Source organism: Aplidium turbinatum, chromosome 11 (assembly GCF_918807975.1).
Source record: "Aplidium turbinatum chromosome 11, kaAplTurb1.1, whole genome shotgun sequence".
NCBI lineage: Eukaryota > Metazoa > Chordata > Ascidiacea > Aplousobranchia > Polyclinidae > Aplidium > Aplidium turbinatum.
Window position 1 is genome coordinate 10,970,567 of NC_137482.1, and position 16,734 is coordinate 10,987,300.

The 16,734-nt window shown below is 38.5% G+C and overlaps 2 protein-coding genes across 2 annotated transcripts in view; both read left to right on the plus strand.

The window, feature by feature from the left end:
• LOC145780197 (glutathione hydrolase 7-like) overlaps positions 1–4,965 on the plus strand; it is a 19,986-nt gene extending 15,021 nt beyond the window's left edge. The window contains exons 10-14 of the mRNA XM_082591903.1: positions 540–698; positions 953–1,073; positions 1,617–1,743; positions 1,990–2,094; positions 2,240–4,965. Of these exons, the coding sequence (XP_082448029.1) occupies positions 540–698; positions 953–1,073; positions 1,617–1,743; positions 1,990–2,094; positions 2,240–2,415 (688 nt within the window). The 3' untranslated portion in view covers positions 2,416–4,965. The remainder of the gene's footprint in view (positions 1–539; positions 699–952; positions 1,074–1,616; positions 1,744–1,989; positions 2,095–2,239) is intronic.
• LOC145780059 (sorting nexin-25-like) overlaps positions 4,962–16,734 on the plus strand; it is an 18,501-nt gene continuing 6,728 nt past the window's right edge. The window contains exons 1-19 of the mRNA XM_082591770.1: positions 4,962–5,077; positions 5,399–5,512; positions 5,884–6,699; positions 7,062–7,241; positions 7,407–7,582; positions 7,800–7,986; positions 8,217–8,310; positions 8,644–8,726; positions 8,884–8,956; positions 9,029–9,133; positions 12,168–12,362; positions 12,475–12,613; positions 12,811–12,932; positions 13,023–13,170; positions 14,043–14,179; positions 14,395–14,520; positions 15,140–15,366; positions 15,603–15,740; positions 15,865–15,991. Of these exons, the coding sequence (XP_082447896.1) occupies positions 6,098–6,699; positions 7,062–7,241; positions 7,407–7,582; positions 7,800–7,986; positions 8,217–8,310; positions 8,644–8,726; positions 8,884–8,956; positions 9,029–9,133; positions 12,168–12,362; positions 12,475–12,613; positions 12,811–12,932; positions 13,023–13,170; positions 14,043–14,179; positions 14,395–14,520; positions 15,140–15,366; positions 15,603–15,740; positions 15,865–15,991 (2,859 nt within the window). The 5' untranslated portion in view covers positions 4,962–5,077; positions 5,399–5,512; positions 5,884–6,097. The remainder of the gene's footprint in view (positions 5,078–5,398; positions 5,513–5,883; positions 6,700–7,061; positions 7,242–7,406; positions 7,583–7,799; positions 7,987–8,216; positions 8,311–8,643; positions 8,727–8,883; positions 8,957–9,028; positions 9,134–12,167; positions 12,363–12,474; positions 12,614–12,810; positions 12,933–13,022; positions 13,171–14,042; positions 14,180–14,394; positions 14,521–15,139; positions 15,367–15,602; positions 15,741–15,864; positions 15,992–16,734) is intronic.

Sequence of the window (16,734 nt, forward strand, 5' to 3'; positions counted from 1 at the left end):
TTCATATTGTATTGACAACAAATAGGAAATCGTCTCTTCTGGTCATTTTGGCGCAAGTTCCAACTCTCTAGCTCTTACCATATTCGTAATAGGGCCAAAATAGCAAAAATCCGCTAGCTGGCGCATCAAGATGACGTCATAATGAAAAAATAACGTCATTTTTGAAGTCAGTGACGAAAATCCAGTCAGAATTTGACCCGAACCTAATTTTCCTGAAAAGTCGCCTAAAAGTGGGACACCCTACTGTTTAGCCAAGCGTCTCATAAAAATAATTAATATATTGCAATTTAATGAAGGAAAATAAATTTAAGTCACCTCGCTGTTACATGACGTGGTGACTTGGTTTTTTGCGTGCGTTTTTTTAGAAAATAAAAATAAAAAAGTTGATATTGGATAGTTTTTAGATTAAAACTCGGTAAGGTCAAAATTTAAACAAGACGCAAAGTATAAATTACATTTGTAGTTTAGTTGGTGAACTATAATAACATATTCAAATGAGGAGCTATGTGCTTGAGTATTAACAACTTTTGGATTTTCAGCACAAGCTTGGGCGTATGGATGAGAGAAAAAATCAACGATTCTGTAGCGCGGCCAGCTGAGCAATACTTAAATGGATATCAACCTCTTCAACTTACCTCTCGCGGTCAGCAGTACGTGTCTCTGATCGGTAATGATGGATTCGCCGTTGTTATTTCAATGTGAGTTTGTATGATTTGTCAACATTCTCAGTTCGTCTTGCTAATTTTTGGACCAGTGCTAACCTTCGTCTGATGTTTGGTTTAATGAAGAAAGTCAGTAGATTGGTTAAATGACGAATGGTCTAAAATTGTCGTCAGAGAGGCTACAGTCTGAAGAGAATACTTTACCACCGATCTTATTATGTCAGAATTGTCATTTTATAGCATAATGTGCAATTGATTTTCTACTATAACATTTTTCCGTTTCAAATCAGGAGCATTGGGTCACTATTTGGTTCACAAATCATGGCATCTGGTTATATCTTAAATAATGCAATGCTCGATTTTTCTTGGAGTGGAAAGAATGTCGACACTTTTGGATTACAACCATCTGCGGTATGTCATCATGGCATGCTTAACCTTTTGTTTCTGCGACTATTTTGCAGAGTTTCACTATTGTCAATGAAACTAGAATTTAAAAAATTTACGACGATATTTTTAATCTTCTTGCATCTTTCACGTTTAAAACAATCTCCGCATCTGCATGTCACAGTCTTCATCTTTGCACATCTTCCATGTACCCACTTCCTGGAAGATATGCAAAGATGAATGCAAGACAAGAAAAATGTTTATGGCAGTCTTGCAACATATTTAATCTGTTTCAGTGCAGTACCAAATAATACTTGAACTTCAAATACTATGATCAAAAAGTGACATCTACACAAGATTAGGCAATTAAACCCGAAAAGTAATTTTCAGGGTAGGGGGAGTGGTTTTGGACGGAAATTTCAAACTTCTTTGCAGGGGTCTTAGAATGTCCTGTTTTATTCTAAAACCAGGGCTAATGTTTAATTTAAATCAAAAAGCCAATTACTCCCCCCTCCCCTCCTTATTTACAGTCGTTAAAATTGTTCTTTTTTGTTACTCTTTGTCATTCAGGCCAACTACCTTTCCGGCGGTATCAGACCGATGTCATCATTACTTCCTGTGTTAACGATTCCATCGGTTACAAAATGTGGACAATATCTGGTGCTTGGGTCGAGGCCAGGGTATCAGTCTTTGTCTGGTAGGTTTAATGCAGTTTTTCAGCATGGATTGTTCAATGGTTTAATGCGATAAATATGGTTTAGAAAAGTTATGAAAATGACATAGCTGAAAAACATACTGGATCAAAATTCTTGGTTGCAAAAGATTAAATCTGCTGTTAACTGACCACCACATGTGCATGTAAAAGAGTGTAATTTTTTTCTTACATTATTCCATGTACATTTCTTGTGTAAAAGCCAAGTGCTATCAATTTCTCATATTGCAGCTGTCGCTCAAACTCTTCTCAACAGCAGGAAGTTGGATATTGCTGCAAGCGTCAACCGTTCCCGCATCTACCAGCAGTTAGTTCCAGACCAAGTGCAAATTGAAAGTAAATAACACAGCCTACGGTTATTTTCTCATTGTAGTATATTTGCACGGTTGAATGACATGTGCGCTATAAAGTTGACATCGTGTTGCATAAATAACACATTAATATTGTGGAATGCGCAACGTTATTTAAATTGTTTTTACAGATTCATCCCCTCCAGAACTTGGCCCCTTTCTGGTCAATAGAAAGCATCAGGTCAATGTAGTAGAGAAAGATGCCCTTGGTATTGTCGATGTCGTCCAGTGGCTTGAAGCAGGCGTGAGCGTGTTTGTTGATGGCAGAGACGGTCCAGATAACGTTGGTTTTGCGTTTAACAACTAATTTTGGCTTTGAAGGCATTGTTCATTTGTATTTTGAGGTGTCCTGTCACCGTAGGCAATGTTTTGTATTTCCACGTATTGTTATTTGTCGTGAGTTTACGGCATTTTACAAAGTTACATTTATATATGCATTTGCGGCTGTACCTCCTCTGCAAATCCGCGGACTTTAAAGCTTTCAACGGAAATGCTGCTGGATGTTCTCATTAAACCTTTTGATTACCATGGGATCGTTTCAAGCAGTGTTTTTCAAATGTTTTAACTGCACTGTTATTTCTTGAATACTTTCATTCGCACCAGTCCTGTACCAACCATTTGATCAATACATACCCAGCTACGGTTTTTAACCTCATTATATCATTGTCTAAATATCTTTCATGTTAATTTATTGACTGTCCTTCCTATTGTTATATATGTCCTGTGCATTGCTAACTTAGCACTAGTGGATTATTATCAACCTTGCGTTGTTAGCATAATAAAGCCCTCCCCCCCCCCCCCTTTGGGGCACTATGGTGATTTTACTGTTGGGAATTTATTCATTTAGCCAAAACATCATCTTGATTTTTTAAGCTCGTTCAGTTGCTTGCAGTGATGCCTTGATTATCTCTGTCTTGGCACCGAAGTGGTTATATTTCATCAATGCGTGTCTTATTTTACTGTTTTTCCCATGTTTTTTTTGTCTTCATTTTCTTGACTTACTAACCACTACTTGTTTTCGAACTTCCCACATTTATCACACGTTCCTCACCTATTCGTTCAAGTTGTCACAACTATCTGAAACAACCCTTTTAGTTGTTATTATTTACTACTCCTTGAAAGGTTCCAACACGTGATCCTAAAACAACGATTACAACGTTTAGTAAATTAACTCTTAACTTTTCGATCGAAACTTCTAAGAAGGAGTTTGACAGGCTTTTGGCCTTTCATCATGCGAGCCAGCGACGACCTATTTTAGACTCAGAGACTTTCTGCTGAGACTATCATGAAGTGTATCCCATTCCATCTTAACTAACTTTGCTTCTTATGTCACATAGCGAATGCATTTAAGTGGGGTGTTTATTTTCAGCCATGCCGATTTGCTACAAGAGAAGGCGATGTGTAGCATCCGTGGTACCATTGGGTTATATTCTATGTTATATTGATATTTCCCTGTTACCATTTCCGCCGTTTTTATTTTATAACTCGTTTAAATGTAGATATAGTGAATCTGAGTTGTTTTTCATTGTCACCCTTGCTTTGTTTGACAGAATTATAAGAAATAGTTTCTTTTCACCGCCAATAGTTAAAATGCACTTTTTTAATGAGAAATAATGAAATGCAGCTTATTTCCAACTTGCACAAGCTGGTACTTGAGTTTCAAATACACAAACTGTTTATTGAACCGAAGCGATTTTGTCTAAACGATACTTTCACACGTAGCGATCACTTCGGCTTTCTCAAACTGTAAGTTGTCGCTGCTTTTATTGTGTAGCATTTTTGCACGAAGTTCTGTCGCTGCTTATTATCGCAAGCCTCCTGGCAAGTAGTATACGACGTGAAAGAGACGGCACTTTGTTGGAATGTTGTGTTTTGGTATTCACGAAATTATATTTCTTCCGAACCCAGGTCAAGGGGTTCACTCCTGTCCATGTCTCTACCTGGCTGTTGGACCGGATATACGAAGTTGAGTATGGTAGCTTACCTGGAAAATGTTGGAGTGACCTGGCAATTACTTAGTCTACAATAAAATAGAAACCGAGAATGGCTTACTATCTTTGTAGTAGATGTGCAAAAATGTAAACATGTTTCCAAACTGGTAGAATACTCGTTCGGTAAAAACCGGTCCTTTTTAACATTGGTTTACCAACTATACCCAACAAATTCTTTATCACAATGATGTTGAATCAATGTAAAAATGACCAATTTTTATGGCGGGGTGGTTCTTAAAACCTATATATCACGAATTCTTAGAAGTGAAATCCAATATTCCATCCATTTCAATGCCAACATTATGTGTTTTTTTAAACGTCTGGCGTTTTAAATTTCTAAATGAAACCTGATTTTTATTGAATTGTTTTTTTCATGTCCCTACTTTTCTATTGCACGGACACCTCTGTTGAATTTTTAAAAATCTGAAACTGTTTACCTCCAATCATTTTTTTTGTAGGATGTTATTAAAATAGTTCTGTGTGATCATGTAAAAGTTGACTTGGTTGAAGATTTCTGTCAGTGCGCTTATGGGTATTTGGTTACAACTCTACACAATTGTAAAAAGAATATTTTAAAATGCTTATAGCAAACCTAGCTAACTTTTACTGTTGAATCGTTTAGGCGTTTTTTTTGTTTTCTTTAGCGTTCGTTTCAATTGTATAGTAATGTGCGATCAATCTTCTGTGCGTGTAAAGATATTGTAAGTGAAGCACTCGTACCCATGTACACATTTATAACACGTTATAACTTATTTCACTGCAAATTAGACAACTACTATGTGTCATTTTCACGCTGATGACTGCGTTTACGTTTTGCATCACTGGTGAAGATGGGTGTCATATTTAAGATCTACTATGTTTAGGAAGTTTGTGCTGAATCTAGTTAAGATCAGTTTTGTAATGTGAAGTTTGTGCTGCTGAACTTTGATGGATTGATATCATGCCATCAGCCACAGAACAAGCTCAGCATCCTTACTTGTGAGTACTTTTCATCACGGTGACGTGGTTGTGACTATTTTCCTCAACTTATAAATAAGTTAAATGTTAATTTTTCTTGTGAGTTTGTCATCCTGGCTGAATCAAGAACTGCAGCCGTAAGAACAGCAATGTGGAGCAGATGTTGCCAAGAGAGTTTTTTAATTCTAACTGTGTTATTTGATGTGTTGATAAAAGTCCTTTCCTTCTCTGTGCATGGACTACACAGATCTTTTGTTTCCAAAAAAACATTGATAGAAGTTTTAATACCTTGACAGTGGAATTCACTAATCATAGCATCTAACATAAGTTGGTATGTCACAGGGCGCAAAGCAGTACTGGAGATGGGTCGTATATTTCGTCAAGTACCATCTTCAAACTTTTGTCCTACACATTTTTGATGATTACTTTACCTATTTCTTCATATTTTATTTCCAAGTAAGTGTTTAAACACTTGGTTTAATTAAACTCTGGTTAATCGTACCCTTCTCCTAAATGTAATTTAGCAATTGTCGATTTAACGTAAAATGCTTTGCTGTTGCTTGATGACAGGCAGCATATAGACAAGGAAACCCCAAGGTTATTCAGTGCTGCCAGTCCTTACCTATTTTTGTATCGTGTTTGAAAGGCTAATAAAATATCTCTCTATTTCTTCACTAAAGCTAACGGTGCTTAAGCTTCATTTTTTAATGTCGTTGCATATGATTGGTCCAAGTTTTGGTAAGTTTTATAATTTGATTGCTAAATATTAAGGACCTTTGGGTCTATTTAATTTTTGAACCTAAAGTTTCTATTTTTTTTCCTTGCAGAAAAGTTGTATTAGAAGATATTTTGCGCTTTTCAAAGGATGACAGCGTAATCCCGTCTGTACTTGTCACTATTATCGTGATTCATATTCTGCTTGGAGTGTTTCTTTACGCGGCATACACTGAAGAGGTCCCGTCTAAAAGAAAACAAGCATAATCTCGGATAACAGTTGTAATATTTCAAAAAACTGAACTTTTCTAAAAAACATCTTGGAGTATGAAGTCTTCGAAGGCGGTGCTGCTTTCAACAGGCCTAACAGCTGCGCTTGCAGTGGCGATTGCGTACGAACCAGCTGTTGGTGAAACTGTGCTCAATTTGTTGTCCACATTGCTGGCTTTAGTATCTGGAATTTTCCTTGGTGTTCTTGTTTTTGTATTTTTTCTCGACTATGTCGAAAATAACTTGGACAGTTTTGTTAGACAACAGCATAGCCAGAGTGGCGCTAGCGACAACCTGGTATCGCCCTCGGAAGAACCTCCTGACAGCAAAGGCCCGAGCTCCAACCGTGTTTCTTACTTGAAACAGAAATGCATGCGAGTTTACTTCACTGTAAAACTCTCATTCAACAAAGCAGTTCTTCGCTTAATTAATTCATCAATAATGCAAGACCAAATAGGAAACACGTCTCCTTCTGCGAGCTATCCAGCTAGCTCCGGTGTTTACGAAACGATTCGCCCATTTGGGCAAACGCCAGATGAAATGCTTCGTAGTCCGTACGGACCAATGGATTCCTCAGCTACCATCTGTATTTCTCAAAGCATAGATGAAAAAATGCATCGAATATTTGAATACACTTACAGAGATTATGTTGAAACATGGTAAGACTGATTTCTTGTTATGTACCACCTCACATTAGTTTGACTATCGGTGGAATCGCCTTTCTCGTGTTTCATTTCTTTTTAAAGATGTCATGAGTACAACCAGGGTTTCTCATTCGGTCTACAGCGGTTGTGTCTGCTTATTCTGGATTTCTAGGTGATCTTCCAGAAATATTTGACTGTTTTCTTTATAACCTATTCTACATTATCTTTGCTTATTCTATGGATTGTTTTGAAATAACTGCGGATAATGTTAATGTTTGAAATAACACGTCGACATAACTGCGGATAATGTTCAGCATACGTAATCGTATGTAATTTATGTGTAAAAAACATGTATTCAAAAGTTAAAGTTGTCACAGGTATGCACAAGTTAGTCGGGATCATGGCAATTTCCATAAGCTTCTCCAGGCCGACTACTGGGAAGTGGTGAAGACATTCTCTGAGCGCTTATCCAAGCTTGACACTGTCAACTTGATCATGAACCGATTTGTTACGTGCACGTTACGTCACATGGAAGAATTAAAACTTACATCAAAGTCGTGAGTTGTGTACTTGCATTTTTTAGACGCTATACAGTACAAACAATGCTAGAAAGTAGTTATATGCTTTCACATGGCTTCGGTATTATTGTCAGTCATTAGCTTGACTATTGACGAGCAGATTTTATCAGTTTCGAACGTTTTGTGACATTGTTTTGTGTTTAGAAATTCTTCCGATGAAAAGCCCTCCTTCACACTGCATCCCTGTCTGCGCAATCGCAACACAGAACTCACTTACTTGCGTCATATTTGTGATTATATATTGATTCTTACTCTGCCACCTGAATCCGCTCGAATTTCTAGTTTGCGTTACATACTCCGTGAGGTGCTAGCTGGCCTAGGTACTAAATATAGGCTTATACTGGTATTGTTATTAAGCCTGGCGATTAGGGATCAAATATTTAATATTTTCGACTAAATAGTTTCTTTGAGTGACCATTTTTCGACAAGCGAAATGCTGTTACGAGGGTCTAATGTGTTGTGCAATTTTCTAGTGGTTTCTGTATTTCAAATCTAATTTGAGCATATTCCTGGAAGTTGTGCCTTTTGACGTTGTAGCTTTCCTTCCTATGGTGGAAACACTGTGTGAGCCTGACTACATCAACCAATCAATCCTGGCGTATTTCGAATGGAAGGACGCGTCTCATGAAGACCAGTCTAGGGCGTACGCTTACGCTGCAACGTATGAAGACTTCATTAAGGTCATCAACGAATGTAAAAGTCTTTCGGTTCTTCGTCAAATAAGGTGATATATTTGTAACACACCGTGACATGGGTGTTTTGGTTTGAAAAATGAATAACATTCGAGGCCTAGTGGTAGGTGGTACCGAATTTACTGAGGCTGACGCAATAAACATTTCAGTCTGCGAATTTTCGTTCACCAAATTGCCATGAAATAGATATTGAACAAGCAAATTAAAGAGCAGTTTAGCTTTACAATTTTTTCAAGGCTATCACACCTGGATCTGTTACTAGATACCGCATCATGACTGAAATAATTCATGCCACCACGATAAGCAGTTTGAAGAAGAACCAAAGCAAAGCCGGAAAAGCAAGGAGTATGGATAAGGTACAGTTGTTTCATCTTGTACACTGTACAATGCGTTGTTCAAGCACGGTGCGAACTTGTCTATTCTGAATATTTTCTAGACAAGTATCCAACCAATGCACGTAAAACATGCAGTAGATTGACGTGACAGTTGATACCTAAAGGTTTCTGTTGGTTGTGAGAATCTTTATCCACTGACTGAATATAAACCTGCAGTGTGCAAGAGGCTGATGTAGAATTACGTCGAGATTGCTTTTAAGTCAACTTGAAATATTTATGTGTCGGGATAAAATTTTAAGACTCGTCGATGTCTTCAGTTCCCATCGAAACAAAACTTTGTGCATTTTTCCGCAGGGAGAACTCTTAATAAATCGCGACTTGAAGCGGTACATCAATCAATGCCAAGTCGCAAAGCAACAATGCGAAAAGAAAATAAGGTGATTTTCCGACAAAAACGTCTACGACCGTGGACCAAAACAATGTCAGCGATGATTGCTACTTCGGCGTAGTTTTCTCACAGGCTACAGTGTCGCTTCCTTCTTTGAAATGCTCTGTACCTTGTTCCAAGATTTTACAATGTTTTTTATTTATCAGGTTATTGGGCGGAGAAGATTATGGAGTAAAATACTCATCGACCGAGGGCAAAGGTGGTTTCATTGAAAGCCAAGTAAGTTCGATTAAACTGCTCGCAGCAAACAGTTCGATTTGACTGACATTCAAACCGCTTGCTTTGTTCCAGCTTCTCTCTTTCGAAGAAATAATGAACTCGCCCATAGCTCGAAGTTACTTTCTGCGATATTTGAGAAAAATAGGAAAAGCGCCATTGTTGAAATATTGGAATGAGGTAAGGACATTGTCTTCTGTTGATTTTCACCTTTCGTATTATACAAGAAGACGGTTAATAGAACCATGTAGGCCCCTATCAATTTAATTTCTGAAGCTTAAAATTGCCTGCAGTCAACTGTTGCTAAAAAATGGCACTTTTTGATGAAATTTAAGGTATTTTTGTCAAAATGTCATGCAGAACTGTGTTTCAAAACATATTCGTTAATTCGACGTCTGATTACGCAAATAAGTTCTTAATATTCTTATGAAATACATCGGAGCCGGAGATATTTTTCAAACAACTGGCTCCAGCTCCTGCTCCACTTGAATTTCACTTAGAGCTCCGGCTCCGTTTAAAATGCACTGCTCTGGAGCTCCGGCTCCAAAGCCCTGGGAAAGAGGTAGTTCTCCCCATTTGCAGCAGTTCTCCAAAACGAAGTGGACTGGATGCAAAGGCACGACAGTAAAACAAAACGATGTGTTTTCTTCAAAAAAATTTTTGGGGGTCTTTTAGAAAAGTTTTCGTGTCAATAACATCACCCCATGTCCTAAAGCAGGGGTGTGCAACGTGCGGCCCGCGGGCCAAATGCGGCCCGCGAAGAAAAATTGTGCGTCCCGCAACGATGTGCCAATTTTGAATTGTGTGCGGCCCGCGAAACGTCTTTATAATTTAGTTTAGTCTGGTACGTGTGAACAATTCATTGTGGAGTGGATTATTATAGATTTCGCATCTTCTGTAAACCATTTTAGAAATCTCCCATCGGCCACCGCTAATCCATTGTGTTAATTATTTGGAACGTAAAAATGTATGGTCACATAAAAGGCTTTATGAACAAATTACGACTTTGGAAAGCTCACATATAGAGATAGGAAATATTTTCCACTTTCCAACTTTGAGAGACTATGCCTATGGAATGCATCCTGAGAAGAAAACTAAATTTGAAAAATTGTTGTATGAATTTTTGGCTCGTTTCAAGGACTTCAAATCTCATGAATATTTGTTTGGTATATTCTCTTCGCCATTCGACACAGTCATTGACAAAGCACCAGCTGATATCCAACTTGAACTGATGATCTTCAAGAGAAAACGGATTTGAAAGCAAAGTATTTAGAAATGAATCTTGGCGATTTTTACGGAATACATCTCAACCAAGATGACTTTCCACATTGGAAAAAATCCATTGCTTTAAAAATGGCTCTTTTTGGCTCAACATATTTGTGCGAACAATTTTTTTCTAAAATGGGCGTCATGAAATCTCCTTATCGATCAGTTCTGACAGACGAACACTTGGAAAATGGATTTCGAATTGCGAACACTTTCATTAAAGTACGGTAAATTTGGAAAAAGCCGTCGGAAAAAGAAGCCAACTGCAAATTTCTCACTGAACTCGTTTAAAAGGACGGTGTGACAATAAATTTGAATAGCAGTTTTCTTCAGAAATTTATGCGTCTTAACTTATTATTTCTGCAAAGAGATAACCCCTAATAATGCCATAAGAATAACATGAATAACAAAAAAACTACTGTTTTGTGCCTGCAACTACTAGAAATCATATGTTAAATAAACGTGCGGCCCGCGGTTTCACCCAGTTATTTATATCTGGCCCTCTTGTAATAAAAGGTTGCACACCCCTGTCCTAAAGTACTACCAGACTTCCCTGTCTACGCTACTATTTTACAGTAACAACCAGTGGCGTAGCCAGGAATTTTGAAAGGGTGGGGGGGATTGACGACGTGTTCGCCTAAGACGACACCCAGGGGTCTGGGGGGCTTCCCCCAAAAAATTAAAAAAATTACTGAGCATTTTCAACAAAAATGTGGGTATGAATATCCCTGTAAAATAGTACTGTCCGGTGGCATAGCAAAAGGATAAGATCATGTTTTCATCGGCATTTTTCGGAAATAAAGCTGTCTCTATGTTTTCTTGTTCCTGGTCGAGATATTTGAATGTTTGTTATTGGAATAACTCGCTCTTTTAATGCAGTTTCGTTTAAAATTAGGCAAACTTTGTTTAAGAGACATAAAGAAGCATCATTCTCAATATCGTGACGTCACACGCGTGCCAAAGGGGAGGTTGAAACCCCCCTCCTGAGACTATGTTTATAAAGATTCTGGACAAAAGAAATCTGTGTTGAAAAAAATCTATGCGTCGAAATATTTGTAGTTCGAACAACTGAAACGAATAAGACGTAAAAAGCTTAAATCTAACGTATTTAAAGAACAATATGGTTATCAAAAAGTGAGGTCAATTTGGAATTCAGACGCTACCCAAGTGTATATAAGGCAGCTTGGGTTCTTTCAACATTTGGTGATGTTTCTTGGGCTTCTCTTTCGTAAGTTCTCATGAATTTGATGCAGCTTCTTGTTCTAATGCTTTCATTTCAAATCAGCGGTTTCGTCATATAAGTTTGTTTGGTAAGGGTACTTCATATCAATGTTCACAATATCACAAGTCACGGTACAACAGCTTCGTTCGAACGTCGGTTTATCATCATCGAGCGACTTACAGCCGGTTGGCCAATCAGGCTGCAGGCCGCGAGGGCGGCGGAATCGCGTCTACTGATTTACCCGGACCTCAAGTTAACCATCAACGGATTCATATATAATTGACATACAAAAAGCAGCTTTCTACTTGTGGAAACAAAATAAGAACAAAAGCTGAAATAGTAACAGTGCTGTTTGAAGTTGCACAACTTCTTCATTACTTCTTCTGAGAACATTTTCAACAAAAATGTGGGTATGAATATTCCTGTAAAATACTTTGTTTTAGAGACATAAAGAGACTGAAAGCATCATTCTCAATATCGTGACGTCACACGCGCCACACGGTGAAACCCCCAACCCCCCTCTTGGCTACGCCACTGGTACCAACCGTTATCCTTGCTCTTCCAATCGAGGTTTAAGGGTTCTTGAAGATAATCTTTTCAATTTTCATTTCATGTGTGTAAACATGTACATTGTACAACATATACTGAGCAGCGTATGGTCTTCATTCTAAAAAGTTTGTCAGTCCGCCACAGTTCAATGCTTTACACTTTTCTTCATAATTTCAGACTGAGATAATTCGAACCACTGAACTGAGCGGGAAGCAACTCGCCAAGCTGGTATCACGTCTCTATCAGACCTACGTTCTGCCTGGCTCCAGCGAACAACTGCCGCTAGACGTCGACAAATCAACAACTCAGGGCATGCAAGATTGTGTTGTAGGGAATAAATCTCCAGCAGATTTCTATGCGATACAAAAACAGGTAAAAAGTCACAATAGCACTTCGCATTTAACCCTTAAGACTAAGTGCACCACGTCCTTGTAGCCCAGTATACATAATTACATATATCTTATGGTGATTACTTTTCTTTCAGGTTTATGACGTCATGAAGAAAGACCACTACCCGTCGTTTGTAGTAAGCGACGTTTACACATACCAGCTCATGCCGGAAATTATTGATCAAAGCATCGAGAGTAATTTTGCTTCGAAGGACGTGGACCTCTCGAAAGCAGGTACGCTACCTTCCGGCACACTGCCAGTCAATCTTATGCAGATTTGCACTTCACGCAGACGGAAAATTAGTCAAAATTGTTTAAATAGAAACTTTTTCTTTTGAATTAAAACGCGATAAGTGGGCTGCATTATTTAACAATAGGCTGGCATAAAAAATGTTACTCGAGCCTACTACTGTGCTGTTGACTTTTTTTAGCATTTGGGGCCCAGCCTTCGACTAACGACTCATTGAAAACCTTGAAGCTGATTGAAAATAAACTTGAGTACAAGGCCCAAGCACTTGAGAGTTTAAAGTCGTCGGTGAAAGTCGATCCGAAGGTTTGTTCTATGTATCAAAAGAGGTTTCGTATTCATTCAATCATTTGTCTGCTACTGACCAATCGTTAACAAAGTTCACTATATTTTCAGGTGATTGAACAGTTAACTCAAGAGATACGAATTCTGCAGGACGCGAAATGTAAGCAGCAGCTATACATCGAGCGTACGACCACGTGGTGGGACAATATGGGAAAGTGGAATGCATCTATCGAGAAAGTCCACATGCCCGAAGAAGGAGGTACAAGCGATTAATGTGAATGGATTCATGAATCTATTTCCTTAGACTGAGAGTAGTTTGGTAGTTTCGCATACTTGTAAAGGCTTTGAACCACCGATTAGAATCGGTCAACGATATTAACAGGATAAAAATTTTGTTTATTGACGTGTGCTTGTAAATTATTACATCCATTAAGTGCCGCTGAGTGTAGTTTACAATTTTGGTTGAGAGGTGATTTTCTTAACCATGGACAAATAAAACCTACCAACCAGACGGCATTTAACATAATAACATGAAAATAAACTAAAAGTTACAAATGTTTTTGCCCATACTCATGGTAGCCCTTTTCAAGCAACCAACTGACCGATAATCTTTATAAATCTTGCAATCTTCGCCTCAATAGGCAGCTGTTTGCCGCAGGCGCCTCCTATCTGCTAAATGTTTTCACGTAATTTTGCGTCATTGATTTGTGTTTTTTCCTAGGCAATTTAGCGTCATGTGATTTTGCCTCTCCTCTGCCTTGCTGTTTCATGCTTATGCGTTTCTTCTATGCTTATTTTTTCGATTTTTGTGTATGTAGATCAGATCTGTAATTTCAATTTATGAAAAACGTCAGTCAGTTGGTTATTTGAAAAGGGCTAACATGAGTATGGCCGAAAACGTTTGTAATTTTTACTTTATTTTCATGTCATTACGCCGTCTGGTTGTTAGGTTTATTTGTCTATGAATGTAGTTTTGTCCTTTAAGTGCGTTGTTCGAGCCCACACCCATAGAGAGGAACCAGCGACATATACAATGATATGTACCTGGGCAAAATAAAAGCCACTTTGTTGAAAATAAGAATTTTGATCGTTTGTGATTCTGCACTTGACAGTCTCTGTGGTGGTTCCCAGGTCCAGTCACCCCCATGTACACAATCATTGTTCAATGTTCTGGGATTCCGTTTCACAAAGCTACTGATGACGTGTCTGGGTGGGTGATAGTGAGAACGCTGAACGAGTTTCATCAATTACATCACAGTTTGAAAGACGTAAGTCAATGGAAATTACTCAACTCATCGTTCACAGGCTGCTTTGCAGCGAATGACCGTAAGTGTAGTCGTGTTAAGTTTTATCTTTATTGCAGAATTCACTTCACAAAAGTGGCAGTTTTAGTTAAAAAGAAACAAATTCTTGCTCATCAGGACAGTTCGGCATGAGATATGTACTATGTAGCCTAATTGAAAATAGTTGCTTTATCTTGTAGTGCAGTCCATGGCTGAAGAAGTATTCTCTGCCAAAACTTCCAATGTTCCGTTTGAAAGGACTTAGTGACAAGTTTCTGCTCGACACTAGAGACGCGTTGGACGTGTACCTATCCAACATTTTGAAGGTGAAATTATAATGTAGTTTTGTGAAACTTAGATGTGTTGAAAAAGTTTAAGTTTGTTTCTGTAAAGACTTCATTGCTTTTGACCAGAGCTTTGCATTTTCAAAAGGAGCTGCATGTAAAATTCAGGTAAAGCCCGAGCCAGTTGTTTGATAGACAACTCCAATAAATTTCATGAGATGCTATTGGCTGATTTCGCATAATTTAACAACAACCCACTACAAAATTGAAAATTGTTGGCTGATATTTTTAAGTGTTGGATAATTGTTGGAGCTATGCTCTGATAGAAGAGAGCTCCAGAGCTGGAGCAGTTTCATTTTTATGCCGGCTCCAAAACCCTGCATTTGACTCCATGTTAAACTCAGTCTTGACAGGACTGTTTCGATATTCTGTTGTCATAACTGCCACATTATGGTTGGCGTCAAACGCCTCGTGGTTGTTTTTGACGTTTAAAAAAATGGCGTAATATATGAACATTGAAAACCTCTTGTTCAAAGTGCAATTATTCATTTTTAAGAAATCTTGCCCTTTGTCGTCTAGTCCTAGTGTATAGCCTAGTACCAGTGCGCAAAAATATTATTCGTTTGATTCTATCATTAAAACTAGCCTACTACATTGACAGGATGACACTCTGCGATGCAGTCAGATTGTGTACGGGTTTCTTAACGTTGGTCCAGACATCACGAGCCTTTCTCTGCTCGAAGAAGGGAATCGAAACAGTCACTCGACTTTTGCGGAAAACCTGGGAGAATTCTTCAAGCGGATCCCGAAAGATGTCTTGGAGTTTGGAGCTAAGCAATTGCCCGATGATGATGAGAACGATGATTTAATCGATGAAGATGACGTGAGGTGATGTCTACAACTCTACAGTCTACATGCAGTGTTTTCCCGAGTGATATTTGAGTACCTGATTGTTTTTCGCCTTGAGATTTTGTAGCTTCACCATACAGTGTCATACTGTGATTGATACACTGCGGTACTTAATTTAATCGTGACTCAGCAGCTCATTTGCAAATATTTTTCTCATGCACTACTGTAAATCAATGGTTAACTGTTCTCAACAACCACCTTACCTGTTGTTGCAGCGCCAATGCCAGAGATTCAGTGGCTGAACCACTCTACCGACTTATTAGTGAAATATTTGAGCTCCATGGATTGTTTCGGTTTCTGCGGAGAAGCCTTATTATTTTTGTGAGAGTGGCTTTTGGAAGAAGCATCAACAGGTTCGTAGCTCACCACACGTAGCCTATTCCATCGATGTAAAAAGAACGAATTGTGCTAGCTCGGTAGTTCCTGTTTGTCGTATCTATTGACTTAAACTTGACAAGATGTTATTATGATCTGCAGACAAGTTCGAGATACTTCTCAGTGGCTGGTTTCCGAGCCAATGATGGGCTTTTACTTGCAAACATTTCTCGACTCAATGTGGCCCGACGGGAAGCTTGCTAAAAACACCGAGAAACGCACAAGTGACGTAAGTGACCAGAAAAACTGCTCAGAGTGGTCAGACGTGTGTTGCTGTGCATGCAGTGACATACGCCAGAGGCCGGCCACTTTGCGCCACGGACTGGCCAACAAAGTGTGAGAGATTTAGAAAGCACAGATTGCTATTACACGAAAATTTATCACAACTTTATCCGCATGATAAGTCACTTTTTGTGTGGCCCCGTTTGTGTATTTGTACGTCGCTGCAGCAGATGGGGTGTTTTGACCGGTTGAAACTTTAATTTTTCCTATTAACCAGCTGACGGCAATCATTGTGACCCATAGCACTCAACCAGAGAGTTTATTCTTGCTTTGAACTTTGTTTGATAATCACAGAAGAAAAAAAGAGTAATGACAGTGGTGGGAAGGAACTAACGTAATCGAAATAACTACTTCCTCAAATTGCTTGGCTGCCGAAACGTTTACAGACTGCAACAGCTGATTTAAATCTTGCCTTCTAAACCTCACCTGCTAAAGAGAGAGAGAGAGATATTGTTTATTTGCCTTTCTAATACGACTCGATATAAAGAAACACAATTACATACAAATCAAAATATGGCAATAGAAAGGTCTGGCAGCACCGAACAACCTTGCGGTTAACAAGTCAAGGTGCTGCCTGTCATCAGTCATCTTACATTGCAGCATCAGACATTATAACTGTATCAATAAAACATAATGATGGATGGAACAGTAGCTTCGAAATCGAATTGAACATATAAGGTTTTGTAGAAT